Raw genomic sequence first — 13,202 nt, forward strand, 5'->3', positions numbered from 1 at the left:
AACTGGGTTTTGATTTAGACTTGATGGGGGGGGGGGGGAAAGAAGAATCCCACCTGAATTTCTGAACCGAATCGAGCACACATTTGTGAGTGCGTTCATCCAGGAATGGGGTGGAAACCGCTCTCGCCTGCCCGGGGGGAGGAGTCACCCACTGCTCCGGTTTCCCACTCTCGCTGTCTGAAATAAAACCCTTCTAAACCTTCATCTCCAACTTTAAAACCAACATTAGGAATTTACTAATGGGAAACTGTTAAACGGACTCACTTTCCGATGGTGACCCGGACCACTTTGGCGTTTTATTTATTAGGAATTCTTTATGATGGAAACGTGTGTGGCGAGAAGCGCTCACCGTGTGGTTTTCACGGTCTTTATGCTTGTCCTAAATACTGTGATTGCCGAAACTTTCTCTACAGACACGGACACCGATAACCCGTTGAGTACCGAAACTTATTTTACCCGAACAACTGGTTTAAAACAAACGTCCCCCTGGCCGGGGAGAGAGGCCACTGCTACAGCTGTGGATCTACCGAGTGGACCGGAGGAGATGACGGACATTCCCGCCAGTGTGTCCATCACTGGGACGCGAGCGGGTGAGACTTCCACGCGCCTGTGGATGCCCAAAAGTGTTGTCTAGGCAGCTCACTAGTTTCTGCAACAGCCTCGGTCTACAGTTTGTGTAAAGTAGATATGACTAGCAGCTAAGTTTGTTTTCAGGTGTAAAGCAGTATTGTGTTGAAACAACTTTTGCAGTTATAAGAAAGATTACAAAGATTCCACCTCCACTCAGACGTTGCTTATGTGATAAAGACTGAATTGTGTAAAACACAGGAAAACCATTAAAATATATTTTATATTTATACAATACATGATTAATGTCGCAATGCAATGCATTATTATTATTATTATTATTGAAGTTGCAATAGCCCGGTAGTAACGGTAAAATAACGTTTTTTGTTATGCAGCGGAAGCATCAGGTATGAAGTAAAATTAATAAGATTACTTGCACTCTGTTTCCTCAGTTTTTGGAAGAGAATCGCTTTTAATGAATGACCTCCTTGGCTCATGAGCATCCTGGTTCATAAACTGTTCCACTTTCTTGAGCCAATGAATTCTATTCAGTCTGCAGTTGTTGTTTTTTTTGGCTTATTTAATTTAAAATATTTCTGTTCCATGTAATTTTGGCATCAAATGTGCAATTAAGTGAATTTAAATAAATGCATTGAATTGACTCTGATATAATCCACTCCACAAACCATTTTGTATTGAATGTTGAGTAAATATATTAAGATTGGTATTTAAAAAAGTTTGTGCTATCATTATGGATTTGCATTATAGTGGCCGTCGGCCACACAGCTTTCTACAATAGGTATCGGTTTCAGAATTGCCCTTAAAACCCCCCATATGGATTTAACTACTTTCCAATGAGCTTTGTAGCCTCAGATCGCATTGAAGACATCAGAGGATTTGCTACCATTATTTCTGTTAATAATCATTCATGTGCCATTGGATCCAGCTGGGATATCAGTTATGTGGCACATTATTCTAGCTTTATTTTCACATGCATAATTAGGACATGTTCTGCGAAAAATTAACCTCTTTTAAAACATCTTAAAATAATAAAGGGAAGTATAAAATAGTGAGTTGAGAGTTTGTATTTTGTTTAACAAGCCAAAAATATCCAGACTTACAACTGTGATTGAGCCCAATCTTTCTTATTTTGCATCATTCTGCACTGGGTTTGACCAAAAATAACAACAACCTGTATTTCACTTCCTTTTTGATCTCTTGCAATATTGTTTAGGGCTGTGTTTCCCAAAAGCATCATGAGCCTAAGTTGATGGTAGAGACCATTGGTGGCAATTGTTCTACGATCAATTTAGGCTTACGATGCTTTTGGGAAAGCAGATCATGTTAATCTACTTTCTGTAAAACAGCTTGTTTTTAGGCCTGTCTCCATCCCCATCAGTTAGAGTTGACTGGATGTCCCTGAACATAATGCAAGTTGAAAGATCTTATGTTGAAACATCTCTGTAATGCAAGGTGAAAGAGACATTTTCAGCATGTGAGTCAATTTTTAGAATTTGAAATGACCAAAAATCATGGCTTTCCACACTAGAATCAACTTTGAATCCATCTCGGTCTTCAACAGATCTAAATATTGTGGAAGTATTCATTTCACAATAGCTCATTTAGATTCAAATGGACTTCTACATACCAGAAGTATAATGATTTTTGTAGCCATGTACGACAAAGCCATGATGTCTTACTGTACTTTATTAAACTGATTTACATATTTTAAAAGATCAAATCTAAATGAAAGTGAAAATGTATATTCGAGTATCCAGGTCTGATTTGTTGACCATAAAGGTAATGCTAGGTTAAAAAGGTCACCCTTTTTAAATATGTGTGCATCGAAAAGCATCCTGCTCCAGTCAGCGGTTCACTTGATTATAGTTTTGCCTGTGTATGAACTCAGTGCAGGCAGTGACAACGCTGTAATATGGACTTTGCTAGGTCAGCTGAAGGAAGGAAACAGTAGGTCCCAATGGGTCAGATCCCCTCCATTTTTAGGGCTCAGTCTTTTGTTAGGTTAGACGAGCCTGGCTGCCAATTGTTCTCCACCCAAAATCATTACATCCGCAGTCACTTCTGAAAACATCTCACATAGTTCATAAAGTTTCCCAAGGCTCACACCACATGAAGCGCACCCTAGTGGCCATGCTTCTCAAATTTCCCCATCCTGAATTTCATTATTATTCAATGTTTTGATAGTTTTAAATACATAGTTTCCCATATTTTAATGTTCTGTATTTTTTCCAAACTAGGACATTCAGAAAAACCTTTACTCATCTCTACAAATACAGCAGACTGGGCGACTAGGATGGTCTCAGATGAGTCCACTGAACATCTGCAGTCTGACAAAGAGATTACCCATAGTGCCACAGCCCAATGGGAGGGTTCATCAGTAGCATCGCACAGCATCACCAGCCACCAGCCAGTGACAGAGACCCGAACAGTGCGAGACATTTCCGTGAGAGATGTGGACACCACCGACTCTTTCTCTCGCACTGATATCACCTTCACTTCCACCACCAACCGAGTCGGAGAACGCACACTGCTTTCGGTGATCTCCAACAGCACCTCTGCGTACACGGAAGACTCCAACTCCTCTGTTACTGGGAGCTTGGAGCAGAGTACATCAGAAGTCACCCAAGACAAGGAGGAAACAGTAGATGTATCTACGGTGTCTGATAAGACTGAGCCCACTTTTGAAGATTATAATGCCACCAATGCAACTCAAGGCCACTCTTTGGAGACCGAACGGCCAACATTGTCCCAAGGCACTGAGTCACAGACAGGACAGCCTAGTGTCACAGGACAGACCTTTGAGCAGGTGTCTGATAATGACAATCCAAATTCAACAACCCCTCTCACAGTGATCAATAGAGATGTAGAGGAAACGGATGTCACATCGGTAAGCAGTGGGACGTCTTATACAGAAACCGGTGACTCTGTTTCATCTATCCCACCCTTTACCTCTGGCGAACACACCAATGCCACTAGCACATCCCAACAGAGCCGTGATTCCACAGTAACTTATTCAGTGGATACTGGTGCTTCCACTGAGTTTTCAACCAGATCTGTCAGCTCCACTGGCCGTGGGGAATCCGAAGGGTCTCCAACCCATACAGTGGAGGAGACGACCATTCAGGACCTGACTACTGTACCCCCAGTGCCTGACGATGTAGCCACCACAGATGATGACTCGGATTTCAAGTTCCTTACTAGCCAACCGCCCTTCGTCTCCAAAACCGATGATCAGACAAACACGGAAGTCGTGCCAACATCTGCCACACCAGCAACTCAGAGGACACAGGTTACAGAGGAAGCCACTAACAAGGCATCTACCGTCTACAGTTCTACCAACACATTCACTACCATGCCTCCTCCCGTCACCACCCGTCGGCTTCAACCAAGCACCACGCAGCAAGCACAACCAGAACACACTACCATTGTTACCACTGATATCGTTCAGGTGCTGCGGACGACACCCTCCACAACCACGCGCTCGCCCACCTCCAGTACTGGTGTACCACAGGCACCCAGCACATCTGATTCTGCTGACGTCACCACCTTGCATATAGAAACTAGCACGGCCACGCCAGGGAACACTACTGCTCATGGTGGACGTGCAACAACCCCTTACAGCAAAAGCACCCCCACCAGGACCACTGTGGCGGTAACCACCAGGAATCACACGGACAGAAGCACCACAGAGATGGGAACCACAACCGTGCAGATGCCTTTTAGGTCAACAGCGTCAACAGGTATGTTCGACTTTTGGTATTTATACAGTGATAAATCACCATTTTTGTTAGTAATATCAATGGTGCTTATTGCACCGATGCACAGATATTAGAACTCTGTCCCATTACCGATAAATGTTCGATATAAAATTTATATACGGTACCATTCAAAGGTTTGGTGCTTTTTTAATATAGGATACATATATATATAAATAAATAATAAAGTGTTATAACATGCATTAAATTTATATAAAGTGTCAGCAAAGACATTTATAATGTTGCAAAAGATGTCTATCTCAAATAAATGTTGTTTTAAACTTTCTATTCATTAAAGAATCATGAAAAAATATTTCATGATTTTCACAAAAATTATTAAGCAGCACTCCAGTTTCAACATTGATAATAATGATGTTTCTTGAGCACAAAATCAGAATATTTGAATGATTTCTGAAGGATCATTTAATACTGAAGACTGGAGTTATGGCTAATAGAAAATAGTTATTTTAAATTGAAATAATATTTCATATTTATTACAATAATCATTTTGTTACTTTTTTTTACTGCTTTTTCAGCCTTGGTGAACATAAGATACTTCTTTTAAAAACATAAAAAAATCTAACCAGCCCCAAAACTTAAATAAATTAAAAATAAACACTATATGCTTCATTTGAATTTAGGCATCACAGCATTACAATGTACTGTGTTGAGTAGTGACACAGATTACATTTAACAGTTTTAATAAATTATTAGTGTTTTTAAAAGATTCAGCATCAGATAAATGAACGAAAAACAGGAATCTACAATACTGGCTGATATATATCCAATATGCGTAATTTATCACATATTGTTTGTGTAACGGACATTAATTAATTAATACCTTAAATCATGTTGCTTATCAAGGATAGCTGTGCTATAGATTTTTTCGAAATGATTAGATTTAAAGGTATAGTGCACCCAAAAATGAAACTTCTGTCTTCATTTGCTCATCCTCATGTCGTACCAATCCTGTATGACTTTCTGCTTTGGAACAAAAAAAAAAAGAAGATATTTAAAAGAACATTAGAGGCCAAAGACAAAAAACTTTCATGTTCCACAGGTTGAGTGAATGATGACATAATTTTCACTTTTGTGTGGATTATCCCTAAAATCTTCACTTAGCAGGCAATAAAATTGACAAAGTCCCATAGACTTACATTGAAAGATAGAATTGGTTTGGCTCTTTTGACTCAGACTAGTAATTGTATATTAAGTGATAATATACAATGTTTGTGACTTCACCTGTTCATTTGAATTACTTCAGAACAATTCTAACAATCTCTTTCTCTGTAGGTCATGTGTGTGAGCCTAAAACCTGTGCAAATGGAGGCCACTGTGTTCGATCAGCCGACGGAAGTTACCACTGTCAATGTCTCCCTGCGTGGACCGGACCCTTCTGCACTAAAGGTAAGAAGCCCACTTTAATGGACACTAACAACTAAATTGGGCCATTGTTGTCAAGCTACAAGTCTTAATGGTGTAACTTAAGAGGGCAGTGACAAACAGGAACAGGAATTGACTTTGGGATCACTAATGCTGTAATATCAAATTAAAGGATTTATTCATGCTAGTCCAAGGCACTTTTCAAATCACAGTTGAACTAGGTTTAGGATAGACAGAGGTTTTCTGACAAATATATATTAACATGGAATGTAATACAATGCTACAAGTCTTAATGGTGGTGACAAAAATGAACATGGATCGATTAGGCGTTGTGTTTTTCTGTAGATGTGGATGAGTGTGTGAATAGTCCGTGCCCCCAGGGTTCAGTGTGTGTCAACACAAGTGGCTCTTTCAGCTGTAAATGTGCCCTGGGCTTTGACCTGGAGGATGGCCGCAGTTGTACGCAAGGTAGGTGGTCAGTTGTCCACACTAAAATAATATCCCAAAAAATATAAAGGCATTTCAGTGATAACTGAACCCTCACTTTATTTGCTTTGGCTTTACCCTGCAGTGAAGACATTTTTGGGCAACTTCACCGTCAACAACTCCATGCGTCTCGGAAGTTCAGGTCTGCATGAGCTCCACAGAGAGATCCTACAACTGGTACGCAACAATATGCTGCATTTCACACCTGACCTCTCCCCCTTACAACCACACAGCCAAATCAATGCAGCTAATGTTATATAGCAACCATTATGGAAATAGAGAGGTAATTGGTTGAGCATGATACATTGATGTATTGAACATGGAGTTGAGGTTTATTTGATACATTTGTGTATTGTTTTTTTCAGCTCAATGCCTCTCTCTCCACCTTCCATGGTTACAGACGCTCCACTTTGGGTAAAATGTGAGTTCCTACTAATCTTCCAGAGACCCAGCAGGAAAATTAGGCCATACGGGGCACACAAATCAATTTAATTGGTCATACTGTACTCTGCAACTACTGATGTGTCAATCCAGTGTCAATATCTTTTTTCTGTACCATTTATACAGTGGTAGATATATATGTGCTGCCATCAGTAGGCAGGACTGTTTTATGTTATGTACATGTGAGGAGAAATAAATATAAAATAAAAAATAGTGTTGGACGTGTCCCAAACAAGGAAAAACTATTTTTTAAGGGGTGTAACACAAAGCAGAGTTTAGTTGTTTACAGTTGCTGAACAACATTCAGTGGATTAAATTAATTTGATACATTTTAATGGCTTAAATATTTAATACAAATTATTTTTTTATTCAATTTAGTGGATTATCCAAAAAATGGCATTACTGCATTATTAAATACATTACTACATTACTGTTCAAATGTATTTTTTTAAATGTTTTTGAAAGATCTTATGCTCACCCAGTGGTTCATTTATTCAAACTAAAATACAGTAAAATAGTAATTATAATTTAACTGGTTTCGATTATAATATACTTTAAAATAAAATTTGTTCCTGTGATGGATTTTTTTTGTGTAACATTACAAATGTCTTTACTGTCACGTTTGATCAATTTAATGCTGAAACTAATAATAATAATAATTAGTATTATTAATAAACCATATGCGTTCACTCATATAAATATATCCATTCTATATTTTATAAAGCATTTAATTTAACCTTTAACCAGCAAAAAATTATTATAGTGTGTATGATACTGTTATGAATAGAGATTTTGGTCATACCAGTTGCAATGTTTCAGTAATTCATATTCCTATCGTATTTAAATTCATAATATCATTTCTGACTTGAATTCAGGGTGTGATTTTTCTTTGTTCTCACATGTATGTAAATACATTTGCCCTGTGCAGAGATGGAGAAGGTGTGCAGATCTCAGTGGTGAGCATGTTTTCGCTCTCCTCCAATGTGACCAGCGCGGATGTCAACAACAGCATCCAGATGTCCCTGAGCAACTGCAGCCGGACGTACTCACACTGTACCATTAAGCTTCAGCACCAGCTCTCATATCACGGTACCATTCAGCATCATACCATTATCTCAAATCCATTCCCTCTGTTCTTATCCTCCACTCTACTCCACCACTTCAGAGATATGATAATCACGCAATACACACGGATAACACAGTCTTGAGGGGGCTTTTTCACTTGGCCTCTACAATAATATTTTGGAAAGCTCTTTGTGGCACTGTTTATCTCTTTGTTCTGAAGCACTTCTTTCTGTTTAGTGGGGAGCCTGTGCTTGGCTCAGAAGACGTGTGATTTGCAGTACTCTGTGTGCACAGACACTAGCGGGATCCCATCCTGTCAGTGCCACCCAGGGTACTTTGAAAAGAACCCAGGGGACTTGACCTGCAGAGGTACAACATACTCTTGTCCCTTTTCAGTTCTTTGAATAATTAAACTGGGGGATTTTGTGTAGTGCCACTGTTCAAATGAATGTCAAGTTTCTTATTTTACATATCTTTAAAAATTGACATGTTTTTTTTTTTAGACTGTGGAGATGGACTCAAGCTTGTTAATGGCAGCTGTGTTGCGTAAGTATGTGGTTTATTAACGCGTTAAGCAAATATCACTGTAAACAATCAGTCAAAAGTTTGGACATAATAATTTGTTCTATATTATGGAAGTATGGGAACTATGTTAAAATTAGCTTCTTCATTATAGACACTCTTTGGTTAGATTGCAGCTCTGAACACCCTGGGCATTCTCTAAACTTCATGAGGTGCCACCTGAGAAGCTTTTTAAACAGTTTTGAAGGAGTTCCCATTTATTCTTGGCATGCTTGTTACCTGTTGGCTGCTTTTCCTTCACTATCCGGTCCAACTCATCCATTTCCAATTTCAGATCAAAAGCTTTTTAAGATCATGGGAAACAAATTCAGCCAATAGAGTCCAAACTTTGACCTCTATATGTATTTCGAAATATATATGTATTTGTTTTGTACATATGTATTTTTTTTGTGCAAAAAATAAACTTATTTTTAACTTCTTCAGGTGCATGTTTGGATTTGGAGGTTTCAACTGCAATAATTGTAAGATTTTATTTTAATTTATATTATTTTTGTATTTATAAATGCTTTAAGAGTTAAAGATGTAAAAATAACTTAAAGGGTTAGTGAAAATTATCCCATAATTTACTCACCCTCAAGCCATCCTTGGTGTATATGACTTCCTTTTTTCAGCAAAACATAATCGGAGTTATATTAAAAACATATATCCTGGCTTTTCCAAGCTTTATAATGAGAGTGAATGGTACCATTTTTTTGAAGCCCAAAAAAACATTTCTCTTTAAAAACTCTTGTTTTAGACTTCTAATTTGTGACCGGTATTTAGTTTTTTTCTATCCTCTGCTCTCCCGCGTTTGTCAAGACGTCATGCGTCAGATCAGAGGTCATTCTTCAGCTGGAACTATAAATAGGGATATTTTTCTTTCAAAAATAAAAAATAGAGAATAAAATTTTCGCTTTCGCTTCAGAAGGCCTTTATTAACCCCCTGAAGCCGTATGGATTTCTTTTATGATGGATGAATGCGCTTTTTTGGGCTTCGAAAAAATAAAATGGCACCATTCATTCCCATTATAAAGCTTGGAAGAGCAAGGATATTTTTTAATATAACTCCGATTGTGTTTGGCTGAAAGAAGAATGTCATATACACCTAGGATGGCTTGTGGGTGAGTAAATTGTATTAGTTTCAGACTTATGTATTTCAGTGCCAATAAATATAATTTTTTTATGTCGCTAAAATAATCTTTAATGTTTTTAATAGTCTATAAGCTGATAGCCGTGGTGGTCTCTCCTGCTGGAGGAGCTCTTCTATTGATTGTCATCATTGCTCTTATAGTCACCTGCTGCAAGTAAGATCATAATAAAAAATGGCAACTTCCTCCTTAAGTTACACACAAATAGCTTTATTTATATATTTTAAATGACAATAATGTCTAAAAAGTATTTTTTTACACTGCATCCTCAGAAAGGACAAAAATGACATCAACAAAATCATCTTCAAAAGTGGAGACCTTCAGATGTCGCCTTACCCAGAGTTTCCTAAGAGTAATCGTGTGTCAATGGAGTGGGGCAGAGAGACTATTGAGATGCAGGAGAACGGCAGTACTAAAAATCTCCTGCAAATGACAGACATTTATTACTCGGTATGTGTTCATATGCACTTATCTTTTGAACTTTTATGTCTGACCTCCAGAGATTTCATTGATCATTTATACTGTATTGTAAAACCAGAGCTGAGCCACGGCACTGCGAGTTTGAGTCTGTCTCATGATGTTTGGTTAAAAATAAATAAAACCAGGAAAGAAAAAACACTTCAGATGACCATGCATTTTCCACATGATTAACTAATTTATGACTGATATTCTCTCTTTTAGCCTGCACTGAGGAATGCTGACCTGGAGCGTAATGGTCTGTATCCGTTCTCCGGCCTCCCCGGTTCAAGGCATTCATGTATCTACCCAGCTCAGTGGAACCCTTCCTTCATAAGCGATGATTCACGGCGAAGGGACTACTTCTGACGGCCTTAGCCAGCAGGTGTTTCATTTTTAATGCTGCATATAAGCTCTCTTGCCGTGGTTGGACCTGTCGCAGATTCTGGAGCTGGATACTGACCACTAAAGGCCTTTGAATGTGAAAATGAGCTGGCAGGAAAAGACCATTATCTGTGAGACTGGAAGAAAGCCTGCAGAGCCCTGTCAGGTCAATTTAGCATTTGAACACAGTGCCACAATAAGATTTTAGTTTCTGGTGTGGAGTTGATGAGCTGATGTTGTCAGCTCGCCACAGAGTGTTTATTCTTAAGTGGATTCAGTGAATTTAAACTAGACAAATGAAGAATGACACATACGATGCCTGAAGTACAGTAGAACTTTTATATCATAAAAGTTTGCACTATGAACTTGTCACACAGATATTATCTCAAATGGAAAAAGCCATAAATGTATCATATTTATACTTGGAATAATGTATCCAACTGGTTTGTACTGTGTTAAGTTTTGGTGAGTGATGGGGTATCATGGATGTCTGTTTGAGTATGTTCATCAAAAGTTAATGGGATAGTTCACCCCAAAATGAAAAATTCTGTCACCATTTTCTCACCCAAAACAGTTATTTGTAACATAACTATCCAAACTGCTTTTGACTAAAAAATGATTTCAGATTCAGAAGACTTTGAATATAGTGCATGACCAGCCCCTGGTCCACATTCACTTAAGATTGTATGGAATAGAGCTGTGAGAACACATTAGAAAGATGGTCATATGGGTTTGGAACAACATGAGGGTGAGTTTATGATGACGTTATTACATCTTTTGGGTAAACAATCTCTTTAATGTTTTGTAGTGGTTTAGTTTTATAGAAACATTGTGAGATTTACGCTGGAGAACTAAACCTGTGCACATGCTGGTAGGATTTTGAAACAATATTACTGGATGCAGCATTTGTGTGAAATGTAGCAAATATTGCCACAAGGTATTACCGTTTGTTTGAACAACAGTAATAATCATAAAATGCTGTGCTGCCTTGTTTGTTTTCTAATTTATTTTATTTAAGTTTTCTGATTCAGATAAAGATACTGTAGTATTATCTGAGGACCTCCCATGTGTTTGTATGGATGCTTAGTGATGCATGAGAGGATGGACTTCACCTGGTGCCAGGTGTCCATTTTATTTGAACTAATGTGTGTTCTTGTGAGATGTGCTTTATTTGTAATCTTTAATATCAGAGACTGCTTTCCTAACTCATTAGTATTTTCCCCTCTGTGGATGGTCAAATTAATCTGGCGTTGTAGTCAGAATTGTATTGTAATATAAAGGAGAAATAAAGTTTGATTTCTTGTGCTTGTTTTACCTGTTCAACTCTTTAATATTAAAGAATAGTTCACCCAAAAGTGATATTTGACCCTTCACTAAGCCTGACCTTAAAAACGGACCGATCCTACCTTAGGAACTGTGGTCATTTGCATTTTCTTAGATAACTTTTTGCCCTTTTATAATGTAAGAAGAAGGATCTTTATATTTAGATAATTGTTTTAAGATTGTATATTGTTCTCTTTTTTTTTTTCCCTTCTGTAGAAATTCCAAAATGAACTGCAAATACTACAAACGACCAAAACGCCATTTGCCATTTTAATTACGGCCTTCCATAAAACGTAGTCGTTCTCTCACGACTCGCCTCTCGTGACCAAACGTCTTTGACGTTTGAGAGCAGCAACGCAGAAGACTTGGAATAAACTGCACGAGTAGCCTAATATGGTCACTTTTATGTCACTTTTTTTTTCTTTTTTTTTTTGTCCAGGAGTATGCTATAAAAATAAAGAAGAAAGTCATCATACGTTTTTGAACGGCATGAGGGTGAGTAGGCCTACATGAAAATAACAATTCTGGCATTCTAGTTTTTGTACCAGTGTCCATAGTCATGTGGTGCCCTTTAATTTTTTTACATATAAATAAAAGATGGATGAAGTAATGGCTCAAAAGACTTTCCACTGAGCTGTGGACGCAACAAGGAAGCATTAACGTATTGACCACAATGAGTCATTCAAAAAAGGTGGAAATGATTTAGATAAAAACTAATTTCCATCTCAAATAAAGATATAATTTCTGTAGTGTTTTATTTTGTGCATTGAAATATACAGAAGTACTGAACTTTTACTGCTCCATAGTTTAAAGATATTTACGTAGGGGTGGAACCTTCTTCACACCTTCATTGTGCATGTAAGAAACTTCTTCCTCTTTGTGGCTAGTGGAAAAATGGTTTTGTTCATTGTTAACATGAACTTTTTTTTGCATTTACTGTAGTGATTGTGCCTGTTTCTATTTCCACTATTCTGATGTTATTTGTCTACTGTATGTTTTCTTCATAGAAAGGACCAGTAAATCCACTGCTTATGACTGGGGTCATTAGGATGCAATCTTATTCTTAACATTTGTAAGGCCATAAGGCCATGGCCATATTTTTTTTCAGAAACTGCTACAGTATACTCTTTGCAATGCGGACTGGATTGTTCCTGCCCAGCAGCCTTTTTTTATATGGATGACGCACATTAGACTCTTTGTGTACTTGTTTTTCGACAGACTCTTCTTTCTATTTGAATCCATGTTATCTGGAAGTTGAGGTTTCTGCAATGAACTGAATTCAACCAGCGTTTATCTGAACAACACCAGTGAAACAACAGTAGGATACTGCATTTTAGTCACAGACTTTTGGTTCAGGTGTTGCTTTGTCTTGGCAATATGCTGGCATCAAGCAGTGCAGCTGTTGTCTTGCAACTGGCAAAAAACTATAAACCCTGAAATTTCCTCTTTCTTAATCAGTCAGTTTAGGTTATGTCACTTCTGGCAGCAGATACATTTATTGGCACAGTTTAATGGGGAAGCAATGTTGGGACAGCTCCCAAAATAAAAAATAAATAAATTTTTTTTCTGAAATGTGGATGGAAAAAATACAATAATTGTCAATGATATATGA

At 37.9% G+C, this 13,202-nt stretch overlaps 1 protein-coding gene across 1 annotated transcript; it reads left to right on the top strand.

Annotated features, from left to right (window-relative positions):
* Positions 1 to 79: 79 nt before the first annotated feature.
* On the top strand, positions 80 to 11,572 carry heg1 (heart development protein with EGF-like domains 1). Its single transcript, XM_084122708.1, has 13 exons — positions 80 to 590; positions 2,826 to 4,328; positions 5,637 to 5,750; positions 6,072 to 6,194; positions 6,298 to 6,389; positions 6,578 to 6,633; positions 7,582 to 7,742; positions 7,956 to 8,087; positions 8,222 to 8,264; positions 8,724 to 8,761; positions 9,496 to 9,583; positions 9,700 to 9,877; positions 10,109 to 11,572. Exons 1-13 carry the CDS (start codon positions 317 to 319, stop codon positions 10,250 to 10,252), a joined length of 2,946 nt encoding a protein of 981 aa, XP_083978834.1. The 5' UTR covers positions 80 to 316; the 3' UTR covers positions 10,253 to 11,572.
* Positions 11,573 to 13,202: the final 1,630 nt, after the last annotated feature.

Source organism: Abramis brama, assembly GCF_963993115.1.
Source record: "Abramis brama genome assembly, chromosome: 8".
NCBI classification, from domain to species: Eukaryota; Metazoa; Chordata; class Actinopteri; order Cypriniformes; family Leuciscidae; genus Abramis; species Abramis brama.